The sequence below is a fragment of the Falco peregrinus genome, chromosome 7 (genome assembly GCF_023634155.1).
Source record: "Falco peregrinus isolate bFalPer1 chromosome 7, bFalPer1.pri, whole genome shotgun sequence".
NCBI lineage: Eukaryota > Metazoa > Chordata > Aves > Falconiformes > Falconidae > Falco > Falco peregrinus.
Window position 1 is genome coordinate 78,619,991 of NC_073727.1, and position 17,684 is coordinate 78,637,674.

At 39.2% G+C, this 17,684-nt stretch overlaps 1 protein-coding gene across 4 annotated transcripts in view; it reads left to right on the forward strand.

Annotated features, from left to right (window-relative positions):
- Window positions 1-17,684, forward strand: part of COL19A1 (collagen type XIX alpha 1 chain) — a 203,936-nt gene that overhangs the window by 42,281 nt on the left and 143,971 nt on the right. For all 4 annotated transcript variants that reach the window (XM_055810411.1, XM_013299754.3, XM_055810412.1 and 1 more), the window contains one exon: window positions 5,696-5,749. In XM_055810411.1, the coding sequence (XP_055666386.1) occupies window positions 5,696-5,749 (54 nt within the window). The remainder of the gene's footprint in view (window positions 1-5,695; window positions 5,750-17,684) is intronic.

Here is a 17,684-nt window from a genome sequence, read left to right on the forward strand (position 1 = left end):
TGGTATCTGTTCTGTAGAGCTGGGTTTCCTCTTCTGTTGATCTGAGTTAGAAGTTTACTGTTGGTATCTGTTTTGGAAGCAATTTCTACTATTTCAGCATGGTATATAGCTACTCAGACTCTTTACAAGTATATTCATTGTTAGTAAATGTCTTTTGATCCCAATGTGTAGGTCCTGTTTTGTCTTCAATATGTAGAAAATCTTCAGAAAGACAGAATATTAATCACAGTAATGGGAATGGTTATGTTTATATACTGAATATCAAAGAGGTGAAAAAAAGTAACTATGTTATCCTTTTTATTATTTTTATTTCTTTTAGGGAAACTTATTGCCCACAGAACATTTTAAATTGAGATCCAAAGAGTATTAAGTATTTTGATATAATATTAAACCATTCCAAGCTGTGTTAATAGGTCATTGGTTAATGCTGTAAGTACAGCAGGGAGCAAAAAGCCAGAGGCAGAGTGCTTTCAAACATTAAAGTGCCTGTTGATGCACACCGTGGAGAAATTTATTGCTATTCAAGTAAGCTTCATTAATTTAAATTTTACTTAAGGAGAAAGACATTTAAAAAGCTATTTTAGGATTGGTAGAGATAGGTTTATGCAATATATTGTTGCACTAGGAAAATATTTATAATAGAATGATAAGAAAAAAAGAACTCATGGAGAACAAATGAGGTGCCTCACTGCTCTTTCTGCCTATTTTCCTTGCTAGTCTTCCTTTCCTCCTCCTCTGTCATTCCTCTTTGTCATGGTTTAACACTGGCTGGCAACTAAGCCCCACACAGGTACTCGCAGACTCCCCCGTGGTGGGATGGGGGAGAGAATCAAGAGTGGATGTGAGAAAACTCATAGGTCAAGATAAAGACAGTTTACTAGGCAAAGCAAATGCTGCACACACAAGCTAACCAAGATGAGGAATTCATGCACCACTTCCCACGGGCAGGCAGGTGTTCAGCCATCTCCAGGAAAGCAGGGCTCCGGCACGTGTAACAGTTACTTGGGATGAAAAACACCGTAACTGTGAATGTCCCTCCCTTGCTTCTTCCCCCAGCTTTGTATGCTGAGCACAATGTCATATGGTATGGAACACCCCTTTGGCCAGTTTGGGTCAGCTGTCCTGGCTGTGTCCCCTCCCAGTTTCCCGTGCCCCTCCAGCCCTCTCGCTGGCAGGGCCTGAGAAACTGAAAGGTCCTTGACTTGGTATAAACACTACTCAACAACAAATAAAAACATCAGTATGTTATCAACATTATTCTCATACTAAATCCAAACCACAGCACTGCACTAGCTACTAAGAATTTAACTCTGTCCAGCCAAAACCAGGACACTTATAACCAAGGTCCACCTGTTATGCAGCCTTGGGAAGCATTCATTTCTGGTCTTTGTTGCAGAGGTTCTTGATAAGACCAAGAAGCTGGAATGCATGAAAAAGAAACATTTTGGGCAAAAGACAGGTGACTGTCAGTGATGACAGTCAGGAATTGCCAGTGTACTTGGTTTGGTAGACTTAAAATGTTGCAAGGGACAGAAGGGAGTGCTCCATGCCTATGAAGCCAAGAATTTATTGGTATACCTATGTAATGTTTTAACTATCTAATAGTCCAAGTTATCAAATTAATAAAGGAAAAAATCATTACTAATACAGTTTGTTTTCTTTAAAAAGAAAGTCTAAAATATATACCTCTTTTCTATGTTACCGTATTCACCATTCCAGTATTCATCTCAGACTTGAGGATGCCAGTTTAAGTCCTCCTCAAGAAGGAGTGGAGAGGGTGGCAGCAAGTCCTCAGCACTCTGAGGTGCGCATAGGGTTGGGGGGTGTCACCTTTCCCCAGTGGGGCCACCCCAGAGCTGCAGCTGGAGCAGGGGAGGCAACTGTCACAGGCCCTGGTGCTGCAGGGGTTAAACCAGCAACACCCAGCTCAGGCCACTGCAAGGCTGAGCCCTGACGCTGCTGGGTCAGCGCACAGCCAGGAGCTCCTGCTGGGGGTGACAGGGATGGTGTTTCCAGGGCTGTATATACTCTCTGCTTGTCCACCGGTGCCAGGGAAACCCTGGGGTGAAACTGCCTTTGGGATGAGTTTTCTCTCTCACTCTTGGCAAATTCTCCAAATCTGAGTTTATTGTGTTCATCAATAAAAGTTCCTATTGAGGTTTTAATCTCATTTCTGTACTTTTAGCATCTACTATGTAAGAAAGTAAAAAGGATTCTTTTTCACTCTTGTGAAGGACTTAATGATCTGCAGAAGCAAAGGAAAATGCCATTAAACAAAAAGGAAAAAAAATGCATTTGCTCTGTTTGTTTTTTTTTATTCTGTCATGGTGACTGTGAACACTTCTAGTTTGTACAACCTAAAGTATCTGATCTTTAAAGTCATTGAATGAAAGCATGAAAAACTAGAACCTTTCAGACTGTGGTTGTTAAAATCGCAATTACAAGCTAGAAGCATAACTTTGATCTAATTTGCAGTGGAAAATAATTGTCTTCAAGGTGGGGAGCCTGTCTGCAGTTAGTGAAACAGAAGTGTAAACATACCTTGGTTAATTGGCTAGTAAGTTGTATTTGCTAAAGGCTTCCTGGCGTGTAGCAGGCTGTGTAATTTTAGTTTATACAGTATATAAAAAAAACCCTGCTGAATGTAACAAAGCGGTTCTGGTCTATTAAAATACTGGCAAGTGGCATAAGGGAACAGAGTGTGCATAGATAAGAGAGTCACTCTGTGGGTAATTAGATAAGGTAACCAGGGGCCAGTCCTGTTGCTTTCTCTCTCATAATGCCAGTAGGATCATGCTGTTTGCACACACAGGATTTTGGTCTACTTTTGCGATAGCTAACTAAGGGCCATTCCAATATTTGAATAGAAAGAACATAGGAGACGGCTCACACGCTCCAGAATGTTGTTTCTTTAGAGCAGTCGTTTAAACTTATGCCTGGAGTAGTTCTCTGCATCTGAGAGTCGCTCATTTTGATTCATTTGCTTAGCTCACATGCTACAAACAAAGAAGTTTTAAGTCAGATTGCGCACATGCAGTTATTTTGTGATGGTTTCTGTGTATAGTTGTTAAGAAATTAAAATGAGGGGCAAGGAAAGTAGATAAGTTTTATCATAGGCAAGAAGCAGCAACAGTAGTATTAGGTTATGACAGCATACTTCAGAATTGTGGTGACAGTTGTTCAGTTGTTGGGACACATCATTCTGCTTTTAGGAAAAGGTAGCAAGGAAACCTGACCTGTAGCTTAGTTTTGGGTTGGAGTTTGTTTGGTGTTTTGAGTTTTCCCCTTTTTTTTTTTCTCTCCTTTCCTTCTTTTTTTTTTTTCTTTTTTTGCTGCTTTTTTTCTTTTTTCTTTTTTTTTTTTTTCCTTCTTGCTAAAGACAGGAATATTGAATTCTCAGAACTTAACTGATACTGCCATCCAGGGCCCTGGTTCTGATCCATGGGTAAAGCACAAGGAGACTTAAGCTCCTCGGAGTACAGTGTGCTGAGTCAGCAGCTGCTGCTTGCCAGCATAGAGGGAATGCTGTGGAAAAGCATATATTTTAAATCCTTCCTTTACCAGGGACTAAATGTTTTATAATGGTAGTTCTGGGATATAGTGAGTACTGTTACTATTTCTGGCCAATCTTACTGCTCCTTTCTCAACTTTAAAAAGATGAATAACTTCATTTCAGAACAGAGGTATTACATTTATGCTGAAAAGATAAAGGTACGATGGTATTCTGTCTATGAAGCTCTTTCAGATTTTTGGTTTTGGTGGAGTTTTGTGGTTTGTTTTGTTGGGGTTTTTTGTTTTTTTTTTTTTTAATTGTTATTTTTAAAAAAAAGTTTTACAGCAGTGTTTGTATTTTGAGTTCTGGCATACCTGGCTGATGTTATTGTACCATAACTGCATTAATTAAAATCATTTTAAGCCTGATGGAGAGACTGAGGTTGTAATTTAAGAAATGGTTATGCACTTTACATGGGGATGGTCTCACATGAAATGCAGGAATGCCCTTCCAGACAAGAACCTGGTGTCCTTGCTCTTGGGAAAGACACCAAGCTGGGGGGATGTGGTTTGCTTGTACAGTTTCTGATATTCCTCGTGTGAACTTTGGAACAATTTAAGATCGCATGACCACCAGTGTGCTGGCAGGCATCAGCGGTCCAGACAAGCAGGGATACAGGCTGGAAGCACTCAGGCTGTGGAGGGCACAGAACATATACATCAGGGGTCCTCAAACTACGGCCCGCAGGCCAGATACATCCACCTAGGGTCCTCAATCCGGCCCCCGGTATTTACAGACACCCCACCCCCCCCCCCCCACCCCCCCAGCTGGGGGTTGGGGGGAAACCAAGCACCCGCAGATGGCCTCCTGCCACTTCATCTGCGCGCCGCCCCCCTGGTTAAAAGTTTGAGGACCCCTGATATACATTCTGTGGCCTAGACAAAGACTTTCTGCTGTGCTGCAGTTAAGCATCTCCTGTTCTACATGTAACAGAAAAAAAAAAGTCACTGCAGCACTCTGTGCATATCCTATTTGTGAAGGTCATGAGAAACCAATATTTGTTAATGCAGAGTGGTCTTATTGACTAAACTGATGAACTTTGCCCAATACTGAGAAGTTTCTGCATGTGCTGAACATCAGAATTATGAACTTCCAGGATCCTGCTATTTAAAAAGTTACATGCTTCATGAGTCTAGAAGTCTTGGGCGCTAATTCCTCAGCAGGGGCTTTTGGGTTTGCAGTTTTAGATTTGGGCTCTGAACCTAAATTTACAATTATTTGTCTAAATGCGGCTCTTCTGCTTCTTCGTTCAACCCTTTCTATTGAAGAACAATTTGATAGTTGATTCTTTTCAAACCAGTGACATTGTTTTCATAAGAATTGGATTACTCAAAAAAAAAAGGCTGTGGTATTTTCTGTTTGCTAGAGAATGTTCCCTTCTTAGTACAAATAGACAAACATAATAGTTGCGGTTTGTTTTTAAATTAAGACTATAGTATGGTTTCAGTGTTTTTGCTATATTCATCTAGTGTCCACCTGATTTTTATTTTAAACTTTGTACCCCTTATAATTGACATTATTAAGCAAAATTTTTGTGTCTGATATTTTCATCAATAGTTTTAAGACTCATGGTCCAGTGAGCTCTCAGCTGCTGGGATCTTCCATACATCTCCTGATCAGTTGGTTGCTTGTCTCTCAAAACTAAAATTTTCTTACAGATTGCTTGTGGTTTGGGGCTTGGTTTCTTTGATGGGGTATAAGGGAGGGGGAGAAGAACTGAATTTAAATAAGATCTTTTAAAAATATTGTGAGTACATGAATTTTAGACAAAACAAACCTTTTTACATGTTGAGCTTTCTCAGTGTAGAACACACTAAGCCCAGTGAGAATGGACCTGCTTGGTTTCACTCTGCTGTCACAGTGAATTCCTTTAAAATCAGCAGACCTGTTTTTTATGGAAATGTGCATGTGCAACTGTTTGTCAGGTGAGGGTTTTCATTGACATTATAGGTGTTTTAAAATGTATGCATTTCATCTGATTTTAGTGTTACATGTAAGGCACCCTTCTCCACAGTGGTTACATTCCTAAGCATGACAAAAACAGGGCAGAATATACTTTTCTGTTGAATCAGATACGATCTAAGTAGTTGTTCTTAACCTCAGAAGTCTTTAGTATTTCTAACCGAATAATTTGTTTTGTAGGGTGAAATGGGTGCTAAAGGACAGGATGGTGTTGCTGGTCTTCCTGGCGAAAAGGTATGTTCACGTATATTGATACATCACTTGGCACACAGGAAGTGTTCGTTATGTCAGTGGCTTGTCTGTAATTATGTACAGAAATGGGAGGATAGAGCACTTCTGTTAGAAAATGAACTTCTTACCTGCACTGCTGTGTTTTTGTAGGACACTGAAAAAGCCGCTCAGACCTTGTATTCTCTGCAGATGTGCTTGTCTGTTTGAGGGGTTTTTTCCCTGGAATGGGGGTGCTATGCAGAACCAAAGGAAGCCACCCATTAGACTGTGCAATTTGTAGTCTGCAAGCCTAGAAAAGAGCTCTTACACTCTCAACAGGCCACTTGGTAGAGCTTTGAGATAAACACCACTGACCTCTAAGCAAAGACTGGGGAATAGCCATGTCTAAGAAAGCATGTCAGCCTACCTGTGTATTAAGAGGATAAGTTTCTCTTCATTTCAGAATGTTGCTGTGCAAATTAAGGCAGTTGTACACGTTTATTGAGTTCAGAGCTAGTTACCTGTATCAAAGGAAGGCTGCTAGTCTAATATCCATCATCTTCAGTATAGAAGATAGTCCTCATAACACTGAGGAAAGTGTCTTGCTGGAGTTTCTAATCATTTGGCCTCTTGTGATTTATGTTTTTTTCCCCCCTGTTCTGATTGACATAATAGTGGATTTTCTACATGGAAGCCAGTTAGTATACAAACGAGTGAAACTCTCCAGATACATGTGTTAGTGCACTTCACTGATGATTTTTTTTCTTTTCATTTCAGTGTTATCTTTAGTGTCACGATATCAGCCGTCACCCTCCAATTCTGTCAGTTTAGGTTCTTTTTCATGGTGTGCTTCAAGTTTCTGTTCTTTCAGTGCCATAAACAAGTATGCTTTTTAAAGGCAGCTGTTGCTGTGAGAGACTCAGAATTTCAGTATTGCACTTTATTGGTTGACATGCTGCTTTCATATGCATGCAGCATTTTAGTAATGGCAGAGGGTTTGATTTATTTTTTAATTATCTCAATTTCTAAGTACTGAAAGAAGAGTTTCACTTCAACTGTCAGTTTTAGGATCTGTAATTAACAGGATATAAATTATGGACCTCTTTTATTTTTATTTTTATTTTTACTATTTTATTTTTACTTACTATTTCATTGTGTTTTGTTAAAAATGGGAGGTAGATATATAATATCAAAGAGATGAGTTAGAATAATATTTGCTGATGATGCTAAGTTATATGTGGTAGGTAAATGAAGAGCAGGCTGCAAAGATGTTCAAAGGACTTTGCAGTGTTGAGGGACTGAATCATAAAGTGGTATATAAAACTCAGAGAAAGTAACAGTAAGGTGATGCAGGTGAAGAGGAAAAATAAAGCAAACTGTATTTCTTGTCGGACTCTGAACTATTACTGTTAAGGAAGGTGATCTAGGAATTACAGAGCAATGAAAACTAACTCCGTTAAAGTCCTAGTCAAATAAATGGGATTTAGGAATGTTTAGGAAGAGAATAGGGAATGAAACAAAAGCATCTTAATTTCACTATTGTTAATGAAACCATATTGTGCTGCATCTTGAATGATGTATACAGTTCTGGTTCCCACGTCTCAAAGTGGATCTAGCATTACTGGAAATAGTTCAGAGGAGGTGTCAAGAGTGATCAAGAGCACTGGGCATCTTTCTATTAAGATGTGGCAATGTGGACTTCAAGCTGAAAAAGGCACAACTGAGATGAAATGTACTAATCTGTGCTGTATACAATCATGAATGGAACAGAAAAGATTAATAAGGATTGATTTATTTATTTATTTTACTCTCCTTTTCAGCGTGAGAACTAGGATATCAAACCTATCTGACATCAAGTTCAAAAAGAATAGAATGACCTCATTCTTTCTATTATGTGACTGCAGTTTGAACACTGCCACAGGATTTAAACGGTCTGAAAATTTATTAGAAAGTTGATGAAATAAAAAACCATGGAGTGTGTCAGACACTGCTGCTTGTCTGAAAGTTCTTGAGCTCCAAGATTCTGAAGTCTGGGGAACCCACTGGAGAAGTCTTTATGGTTGCCCTGTTGTTACACTTTTCTGTAGGCATCTGTTGTTGCTGTAATTGTCATATATTGGACCAGAGAAACCTTTGGTTTGATCCAGCTAGACAGCTTTGACCGTGCTCCCAGATGTGAATTAATGGAAAGAGTTATTGTATAACATTGTAGATTGAATGAGATTGATCTAGAATGAAGCTGTATTTTCCCTTGGCTGTTGCTGTAGCTCCTTCTCTGATGTTATCTTCCTTTAAATTTGTCAGGCTGCATTGCTTTTCCAGTACAAGTTATTATTATAGTTTCCATGGTTAATACTGTTTGGGTTTTTTTTGCTTAGCGCCTTGCAGATTCACTGTCAGGCCAAATCCCAAAGCTCCTGTTAGTTTATGTAAGGCTCAACAGTCAGATCAAATTTAATATCCAGACACTTTACTTTTCTGAACGCTATAACTCTTAATTCAGACTACATAAAAGCCATACTGTTGTTGCAAATTAAAAATGAACTACCGTGGAATCTGAAACTGGCAAAACCAAGAGCTGTTTTAAAACAAACAAACAAAAAAAAAAAAAAAAAGGCAAACAAAATATTTTGTACATGCATAGCTAGATGAAGAAACTGAGATCCAGACACCCAGCTTCTGCTAGCCAGAGTTGTCATGGCTATGCAGAGCAGTACAGGGTATTACTAGCTCCATTCTGGAGGTAGAATCGCTCTGTCTTCCTCCTGTTGTGAATGGTGTTAACGTGCTCTTGTCTCTCAACTGATGCATCAAGAGCTATGTAAATTTGCATGCGTCTGTTATTTTTGTGCTCATTTCTCTAGGATGTTCTGGATGCTGTAGACGCAAAGACAAGTGAACATAGCAAAGGAATAAAAATACTGTCAGCACTGTTATATACAAAGGCATCTCCTCTGTTTGAGGAAGTTGAGGTGCAGACTGTGCAATGCTGGGAGAGCATTCTCAGGAACTACTGCTGTTTATCCTTTTAAACCCTTGAATATGCATTATCTTTTGTTGAAGATGTTATGTTTGACTGCTGTGGCTATTTTTATGTTTTTCTGCACTGTATTTTTCAGAGCTTTGTGCATGTGTGATCCCTGAGTCACTAGTTAGAAACAGGAAGAAAAGAAACGAAAGAATTAATTTTTTATGTAAATGCAGTTTGAGACTTCAGAGAGCAGAGGGGCTCTTTCTGATACACCCAAAAACTATCCACGGCAGTACTCCATTGTTCATACTTCCTTCCCTGGGGAAAGGTTCAGAGAATAAATTCATGAGAGGTCTTACTCATTTTGCTGTGCGTAAGAAACAGTATCAGTTCATTTGATCTGTTTTAGAAGTTTACCTTAAAATAAGATAAACTTGACTATTAGAAGGCCTGTTTCTGTAGAACTGATAAATTCAAATGTACCTGACATTGTTGTGAAAAATTAAAATTAGAATAATCCTATCCAATATACTGTCTGTCTTGAGAGAATCTTACCAGGAGAGTCTCCCAGGAAAATGCTCCATGGTCATGTAATTAATTTTCAAGAGCTGTGTAAAAGGTGAGAAGTCTGTAAGGCGTCATGTATGACCTTGACTTTCAGGGATCTGAAGTGGGAAAATAGATTGTGTACCTCACATATCTGCAGGCTGTCTTCAAATGTGACACTTGGCCCTCTGTCAGTTCTAAGACATTATCAGTGAAAACATAATTTCCCATTTGCTAAATGCTGCAGTGGTTTTGCAACAGCTGTACCGGCTAATAGGTGCAGATCTAAGTGCTATAGACTTGTAGGAGGTTCTTGCTGTTTGAGAGGTGGGATCTGCTGTCGGCTAATACGGAGAACAAATTTTAAGTCTTGATGACTCTAGGCCTGAATATCCAAAAGAAAACAAATGAGTGTTCAGGCCTGTTACATGTAAAAAATGAGGTTTCCACTGACTGGCAACACACCACAACATGCCTGTCATCTCATCTGCCTTCAGGGCAAAAGCCGTTGGTGTGACAGTGCTGATGACCAATCTAGAGAGTCAAGAATCAAATGCAGTCACTGTAGAGCTCTACTTCAGGCTCCCAAAGTCACAACACATTAGATCATGGAGTCACGTATATGACTCTATTTGATATCTAACTACCTAGTTCCTTCATCGCTGTTCTTTTTCAGGGAACCGTCTTAGGAGATATTTTTTAAATAGTAGATCCTAATTAGGGCAACAGAACAAATTCTTGAGAGTATCAGAGGAGAGTGTTCTGTGGTGTTATTTTATAGTTCTAAAAAAAAGAAAAGGAAGGTAATAGTCCTCCTTTGGAAGGAAACTCTCTTCATTTATAGACTACCAAAAGATAGGGAATACATTGCCATCATCCCCTTCCTGCAATCAGGACTGATTTGTAGTTCAGCCTTCTAGGGATACTTCTTCAAGGTATCCGTCAAACCATGATAGAAGAAGAACTGGAATGCTGTGGTAAATCAGAACCACTGTGTGTGTGAGACCTTATACTGTGGCCTTCTGGAGGTATTCAGCAAAGTCTGTGAGGACAGAAGAAACACATGTCAAGGGAAGCGCTGTGTTAGGCTGCTTTCTGGCAATCAGCAAGTGACATTGTCTCTGGGTACACTTCTGAAACCATTTAGTATAACTGGATAGCAGCCAGTGCTGGCTGTACCGCCTGAGAAATTAAATCTGTCCCTGAGGGGGAGGTTTGAGGTGACCGGAGTGCTCTAAGCTGTAGGATAACCTGCTGGAGATCAGGCGCCACAAGTTAAGCAACCCTTATCTAGCAGTTAGACTAACCTCACTTTGATGAGAACTGATAGCTCTGCCGTTAAGAATGGTACTCACACACCATTGCTGTGTGCAGGGTCACAATGCTACTGTAATCTGAGCAAGGTTGATATACACTGCTGGAAAGTATTCCTATTTTAAAAGTTCATTTTCCTAGTGTTCCTGTTGTACTGAAAAGGTGCGAGGATTCTTCTGTTGGTGAGGCCTGCAGGCTTCCCATTTACTGAAGTCATAGTGTCGTACTGCTTCCATAGAGGATGCGTATGTGCAGGTCCTTTTCATAGCACCTACTGGGGGATTGGTACGCATAAGGTTGGTCAACTTCACTGCCATACACTTTGTGTAGGGAGAGAATGGTTAGTCTTTCTGCTATTCCAGCCCAGGAAACAGTTGGACTTTGCATGAAGTGTATAATGTGTTGGATCCTCCTTTTGCAGTATGCTTCTAGGCTTTCAAATAGTTTGACAACTTAAGGGGGTCTACACTTTGAACCGTGACTGGAAGATCAAGTATTTGAGCCTTAAAAATGTGTTCTTAGACTTTTTTTGGGGGTGGGGGAGCCAGCTGATCTTTGTGCTCTCATTTACAGGGAGTTCATTCTGTCCCTTTCCTTCCTGAGCTTTTTGTACACTTGAACAAGCTGGATTTGATTTGTCTCTGTATAGTTGAGATTTTTTTGAGATGCTCAGCCAAATAACTGAAGTTAAATAACTTCAGAAATAACTTCAGAATAAACTGAAGTCCTTTATTTCTCTCTGCTTCTGGGTCTATAATACCATGACAATGAAGCACCAAATTAAAAGTTTATTTACGTCCTGGGTGCTAGGTGATGTAGTCCTGTTTGGGATTTTGGGTTGGTGGGGGTTTTTTTGCTGTTCTGTGGTGCCTGGGCAGTCAAGATGAACCTCTCAACCCTTTTAGCTTATCACGTTTTAAGGGGTGGACGATCTCTGTGTCTCTTTGAAAAGTTTAGTAGAATAGCTCCTGGTTCTGAGAGATAGGTTGCCACCATGACATGTACATTGATATGAAATACTAAGCCTCTTGGGGAGTTGTGGCTTATGTGTGTTATGGGTCTTGCTAGCCAAAAAGCTCTTAAGATTCTAAGAATGTGCTGATGGCAGCAAGGCTTAGACTTAAGGTGAGCAATTGGCTCTGTTCCTGACCGTTTCATGTTTGTGTGGGGTTTTTTTCTATTATGAAAATACTTTTCTTTCTTGGTCCCTGCATTCTGAAAAATAAAACTGATGTAGCCAGAAATGTAATTCAGAAGACTTACAAAATCAAACTTTTATTGTCTGTTCTCCTTTATCCAAATTATCCAAATTTACTTCACAGTAATTGCTTTCTTATGGTTCGTGGTACACAATTCATAGTGATGTGGAGATGTATATCTATGTTTCATAAACTACATTTTGTAAAATACTTGTGAGACCATTTGCTTTTAACGTTTGACTTTCAAATGACTTAGCTTTACTGTTGTAGGCTTTTGCACTAATTTTTTTGCAATCTAGATTATGAACAGCCATCCTAAAATATTAAATATGTTGAGAAAGCTTTTCAAAATAGCTGGTTTTGCACAGTAAGCCTGAAGAAGCAGTGAAATATTCAATGTGCTGTGCATTTGCTACTGCGTTGTATGGGTGCTTCCACAGTGTATTAATAAAATAAACAGTTTAGACTGAAAGGAGAAAGCAATGCTTATGTGAATAAAAACAATGTTTATCACTGCACAACCTAGATTTATATTTGAAGTTGAACAAGAGAAAAAATGAAGGTACATTTCCAGAGCTCTACCAATGAGTGCTAGTTGTACTTCAAAAGTCATTGGTATGTGTGCACCATCAAAAGAACGTGTTAACACTTCCTGAACAGCTTCCTTTGCCTTGCCTGGTGGGAAGAACTCCCCTTTCCCTTAGCGGTACCTGAGAAAATTAGTTTGAAAAATGCTGTACTATAAGGTTTTCTTTCTTTAAGAAGAAAATTAATTCAGAAGCTCAATATAAAACATGGTTTAGAAAGGTCCAGCACTTCATTTTCCAATATGATTTAAATATATATTTTATTTAATTTAAATTTTTGGAAAAATTATAAATGACATGCTAATACAGCAAGGAACTTCACATTACTTTCAGAGATGCTTTTGATACCCATCTCCATACTGAGTTACTCCAGGGTTAGCTACATGATAAAATCCACAACCAGAAACTTGTTCAATGTACATCCAAATCAAATCACGTCATCATGAATATCCTTGTGACCATTGACCTGCTTTCCACATTGCTCCAGCTAGACTCTGGAAACTCTGTCCAGAATTTTCTGAGGCATATTTGGTTTTGCAGAAGAGCCATTGATATATGACCTATTATGCCAGTTCAGCGCATGCTCCTGGAGCATCAGTCACTCATGCAGTTATACAAATCTTAGGAGACATTGATGTTGAGTTTATAGTATTTCAGTATTTCCCTTGCAACTGCCTTGAAAGATCTCTGGACACAGTGTCTTCCGCATTTCACATGCTATACAGATACTTAACAGGGGTCGGGTTATTTCCAAGGTAGCTCATCGACATCTCTGAGAAAACTTCCAAAAATGTGTGTGGAGTACTGGACAGGTACTGCTTAAAGCCATCTTACTCAGTTTGTCTGTCTTTTGCTCAGTGCCACCCAAATTCTGAGCTCCTGTAATTGCTGATCAATTATATTTCAATATTTTTAGATCAAGAATGGACATTAATCGTGCAAGTTATGTAGCTTTTGAAAAATCCTTGTACTACTTTATTCTGGAGTCTCCAATAGAGTTAAAAAGGGTATAATCACTAATATAGGAAAAAATTAGCCGCAAAAAGAGAGTGTTTTCCAACTGGAAACTTTATTACCACTAAGTTTAAAGACTTGAATTTCAGAATTGCTGGCCATTGGAAATCAGGCAGTTGGACACCATCTATTATGGCAACAAATTTGATATGAGTTTTGTATTCTCTTTGTGTTTTCAGTGATATCTTTGTGTATAATCAACACACATATGATTTTAAGAGATGGATGAATATGGAAACAGTCACTTTCAATAGCTTTCTGATGCATAAATATGCTTTCTAAAAATCTTACTGGGCAAATACACTTTAGACTATTATGTTTTTCAAAACTTGTTTCATTGCTTCAGCATGTATAGTTCTTGCTTGCTTGCTCTCGCTTTCTACTTAGCATTACAAGGAAGTGTTTTGAATAGCCTTTGATCATAAATTTGATTCCAGAGAGCTGTCTGCTCTGCTGACTTATTTTTCCCTTATTAGGTGATTTTTGCAGTTCACAACTCCAGGAACTGTTGAGCTCCCTGGTTTTTCAATTCCTAAAGCTAAATGACAGCAGTTCAGTTCGGTTCTCAATAGAAGGCTCCATGGAATCAAATTGTCTTGCAGGCAGTGACACTGCCTTGGTGTTACTTCCAGTTCTGGTGGGAACGGTGCTAGTGACCACTGCAGGTTGTGTACTGTTGGTGAGCAGAGACTTCGCTTTTAATTAAAGAATTGTTTCTTTTTGAGGGGTAAAAAAAGAACCAATTATACTTCAGTCTGCCAGCTAGCCTATCTGAGGAAGGTGGAGGCATTGTCTTCTGTCCTCTTGTGGTTTCCCTCAAAGTCAAATTGGTAAGTCTTAGTAGAGCAGAAGTGCAAATGCATTTTGGGAGCCAGACGCTAATGCCTGTATTGCTTGGCATCAAAGCCATGGGCTCCTTGAGGCAAGTGACATTGGTGAGAGAAGCTTGAGGGCGGAAGGGTATATACCCTCTGGTGTTTGCAATGAAACTGTAACAACCAGCATAGCATGGCTGGTCACGGGGCAGCGGCCGCTATTGTGATGTGAGGTGTGGCCAAAGAAACCAGAGGTCACCCTCCATTTTCTAGGGGTCTGGGCTGCCGGCAGCAAAGCTGAGGGTGGCACGCTGCCATGCAGGACAGGCTTTTGTTAGCATGTTATGTAACGTGGAAGTAAAAAATAATGGGGTGATTAAATAATGCAGTCATTAAATGCAGCTCTTTGTTCCGTAATCAGAGATTCGTGAATACTCTAGCTGTGAGTCTGCAGGGCTCTGGGATTCTTATGTGTTTGAAAAGCCTCAGCCAGGACCTTACAGACTTTGAAAGGGCAGGGGGAGACTTGAGAATTCTTCAGTTCTTCGTAAATTATATTTACACAGTTCTTTCTGTGAGGCTTCTGTGGCATTAGTTTTTTAATTTATTTTATTTTTCCTCTTTCAGTTGTGAGGGCTAGAGACTGCAGGTTTTGCAACTCATATTCTGAGCTTTTCACATCTCATCAGAAAGTAGAGCTTTAAGAAAACCGCCCATTATCGCAAGATTTCGCATTGTAAAAACTGGCAGCAGTGTGTTGCAGGAGATGGAGTAATTGGGGAGGAAGGAACTTTCCCACTGTACTGCAGCATTGTACAGCTTGTCTGACACAGTCTGCTTAGTTTTGTTTATCGTCTTTTGAGGATTTAGATACTGGACTTCACCAAATACTAGATTTTCCATCTTAGGTGTCATTGATCTATATTGGGATAATTATGGGTAACTTATGTTACTGTACTGCATTTGATTTATGTATAATGTAGTGCATGAGATTTTTAACAACAACAAAAAAAACCTTCATGCAGTAGAAAATTTATGCACAGTACAAGCAGAGGTTATAGATAATGCTGTTGCCTACTGTGACTTGTGACCTATTAACTATTAACTCTTTGCCCTTTTTTTTGGTGGGTAAGTTGTTAGTTATATAATTTTTAAAATAAATTCCGCTCAGGTGTGCATTTTTAATGTCAACGAATATACTACCTCCTCCCTCCCAAATTAAAAATGATAATATAATTTATCATATTGCTAATTATAACATTATAATTATTATATTATACAATAATTTCTAAGACTAATAATACATATATATTATTATGTAATATATAATACACAATACTATTCCAAATTCCATGTAAATTGCTTTTTAAAATTCATAGATAACAAGTTCTTGGAAATAAAAACTGCTTTTTATTCATATAGTAGAATCATTCATAGGTATTACAAAACAGAATATTGTGGGGTTTTTTTGATTCCTGATGCTAGCCAGTATTTATCAACACCTAACATTCATACTGTGTGTTTCAAATCTGAATCGATTAAATCAATGTGACACGCTGAGGCTGGGCCAAGTCTTGTCTAATCAGCAGTCAGCACTGTTGCTCTGGCATGAGGCTCCCAAAAATAGAAACACAAGAAGTCAAACAAGTAAGTGGAAGGGCACTAAAAGAAAAAGTGCTGCTAATTCCTCTGTTGACTTTCTGTCTAATGGATTCTTGTTCCCAGGCCACACTAAGTAAAGCAACTGGCGCGGGGTGTGTTTCTGCAGATGGCTTGGCAGTGACACGCAGCCCAGCTGGTTGACAGGTGTTTGACTTGTATTTAACAAGTACCTCACATAAGCCAGAATTATTTTTATTTTTTTTACAGATACTGAGAAGCTAGTCAGCTGATGCTTTTTCTTCAGAATTAACGCCTCTTTCACTATGTTCCCTTTTTGTTGTGAATGTCAGTTCCTCTGATTTTCCCTTACAAATGAAGTTAATATAATTTTAGTTTGGAATAAGAAAAACACTAAACATGAGGAATTAATCCCTAGTTAACTTTATTTAACAGTTGAAGCCTGTTACCTTTACACGTGACAGATACACAGCATATTATTTATAGCTGTTCACAATAATATCTCAGGAAATGTTTATTTAGCTGTCTACTTCTTAGAATGAAAATGTCCTTAAAGAGTATGCATGGGAGGAGAATGCTGGACTCTGGGGTATAGCTGTTATACTCTGTGTTCATGCGTGTTCCTAGAACGTGAGACGGTCTTGGGACTTCCTTGTAGAGTGTAGCACAAGCCTGGAGTAAAAGAAAATCCCTGCCCACAGGAGCATACAGCATTGACAGAGATGCACCCAAGGCTACAAGGAAAGAGCAAAGGTGGGAAACTACTAAACAGATGAGAATAAATAGTGTACAATGCTATTCCTTATTGATTTTATTGCAGGCTACATACAGCACACTGGCTAATTGGAGAGAGGTTGTCTCAGGGGTGGCCTGTTTATTTAGTTACACTTTGAGGAGGTTATTTTAATAACTCTGAGTGGAAGAATTTACAATCTTTGTGGCATTTGTTAGTCAGTGCCATGCTAGAAACTCTGCTGGCAAAACCAGCAGTGGAAATAGTAGAGTATCAGGATGCTCTTACAAATCATCTTTGATTGATGTGAATTCTCAGAGACTTAGTTTAGGATGTGTAGTGTAATAGTGACTATGGCTAGTTTTTCTCTCCTCCCCCTGGGCCCCCATCTCTTCATACTTTAATCTGAACATTTTTCTTTTCTGGTATCAAATCCATGAAGTGGAAAAAGGTGAGACTTCAGGAACTGTTAACAAAGATGCGTGGCTCTTTGCAGTGATGGAGTTGTAATGTCAATATTGTGAAATACCCAGAAAAAATACCACCCTGTAGATTACAGTGTACTGGCAGTACTTCTGCTCAACCTCGGAAGAATGAGAAAGGAATGCAGCAGGAGAAATGGCTGTCAGAGTAGTGTTGATTCTCTGCATAAACATTGGATTTTAGTGAGAAGATGATTAAAAACTCATGCAGAGAGCCTGTGTCCTTGGATAGTGGAGTCGCTTTGCTCTGTCAGGTATCTCAGATGTGCCGTATGGAGTAGCCTAATAAGCCTCAAACAGGTTAAGAAAAGGGCCTGAAAGGAAAAATTACAACCCTACTTGGCTGAGCTGTTGTTGTTCCCCACAGAGCTGCTCAGAATTGATAGTAATGGGGTACATCTGGAGACTTACCTTTAGGGAGCAGTTCCTAGGGCTCCTGTGCTGACAACAGATCTGCTGATCCCAGATTCACAGGTGGGGAACTGTCTGTTGGAATCCGAGATATGTGGTCAGTATATCCTCTTCATCCAAATGCTAGCCTGTCTCCAAAATACATCAAATGTTAAAAGGCATTGTTTTTGAAGTGAGGAGATAGATTTCTTGGTAAAGTCTTAAACTTCTGAGTATAACGGAGACACGGAAACTGTATCTTGAACTGCTTTGTTTATCAGTAGTTTG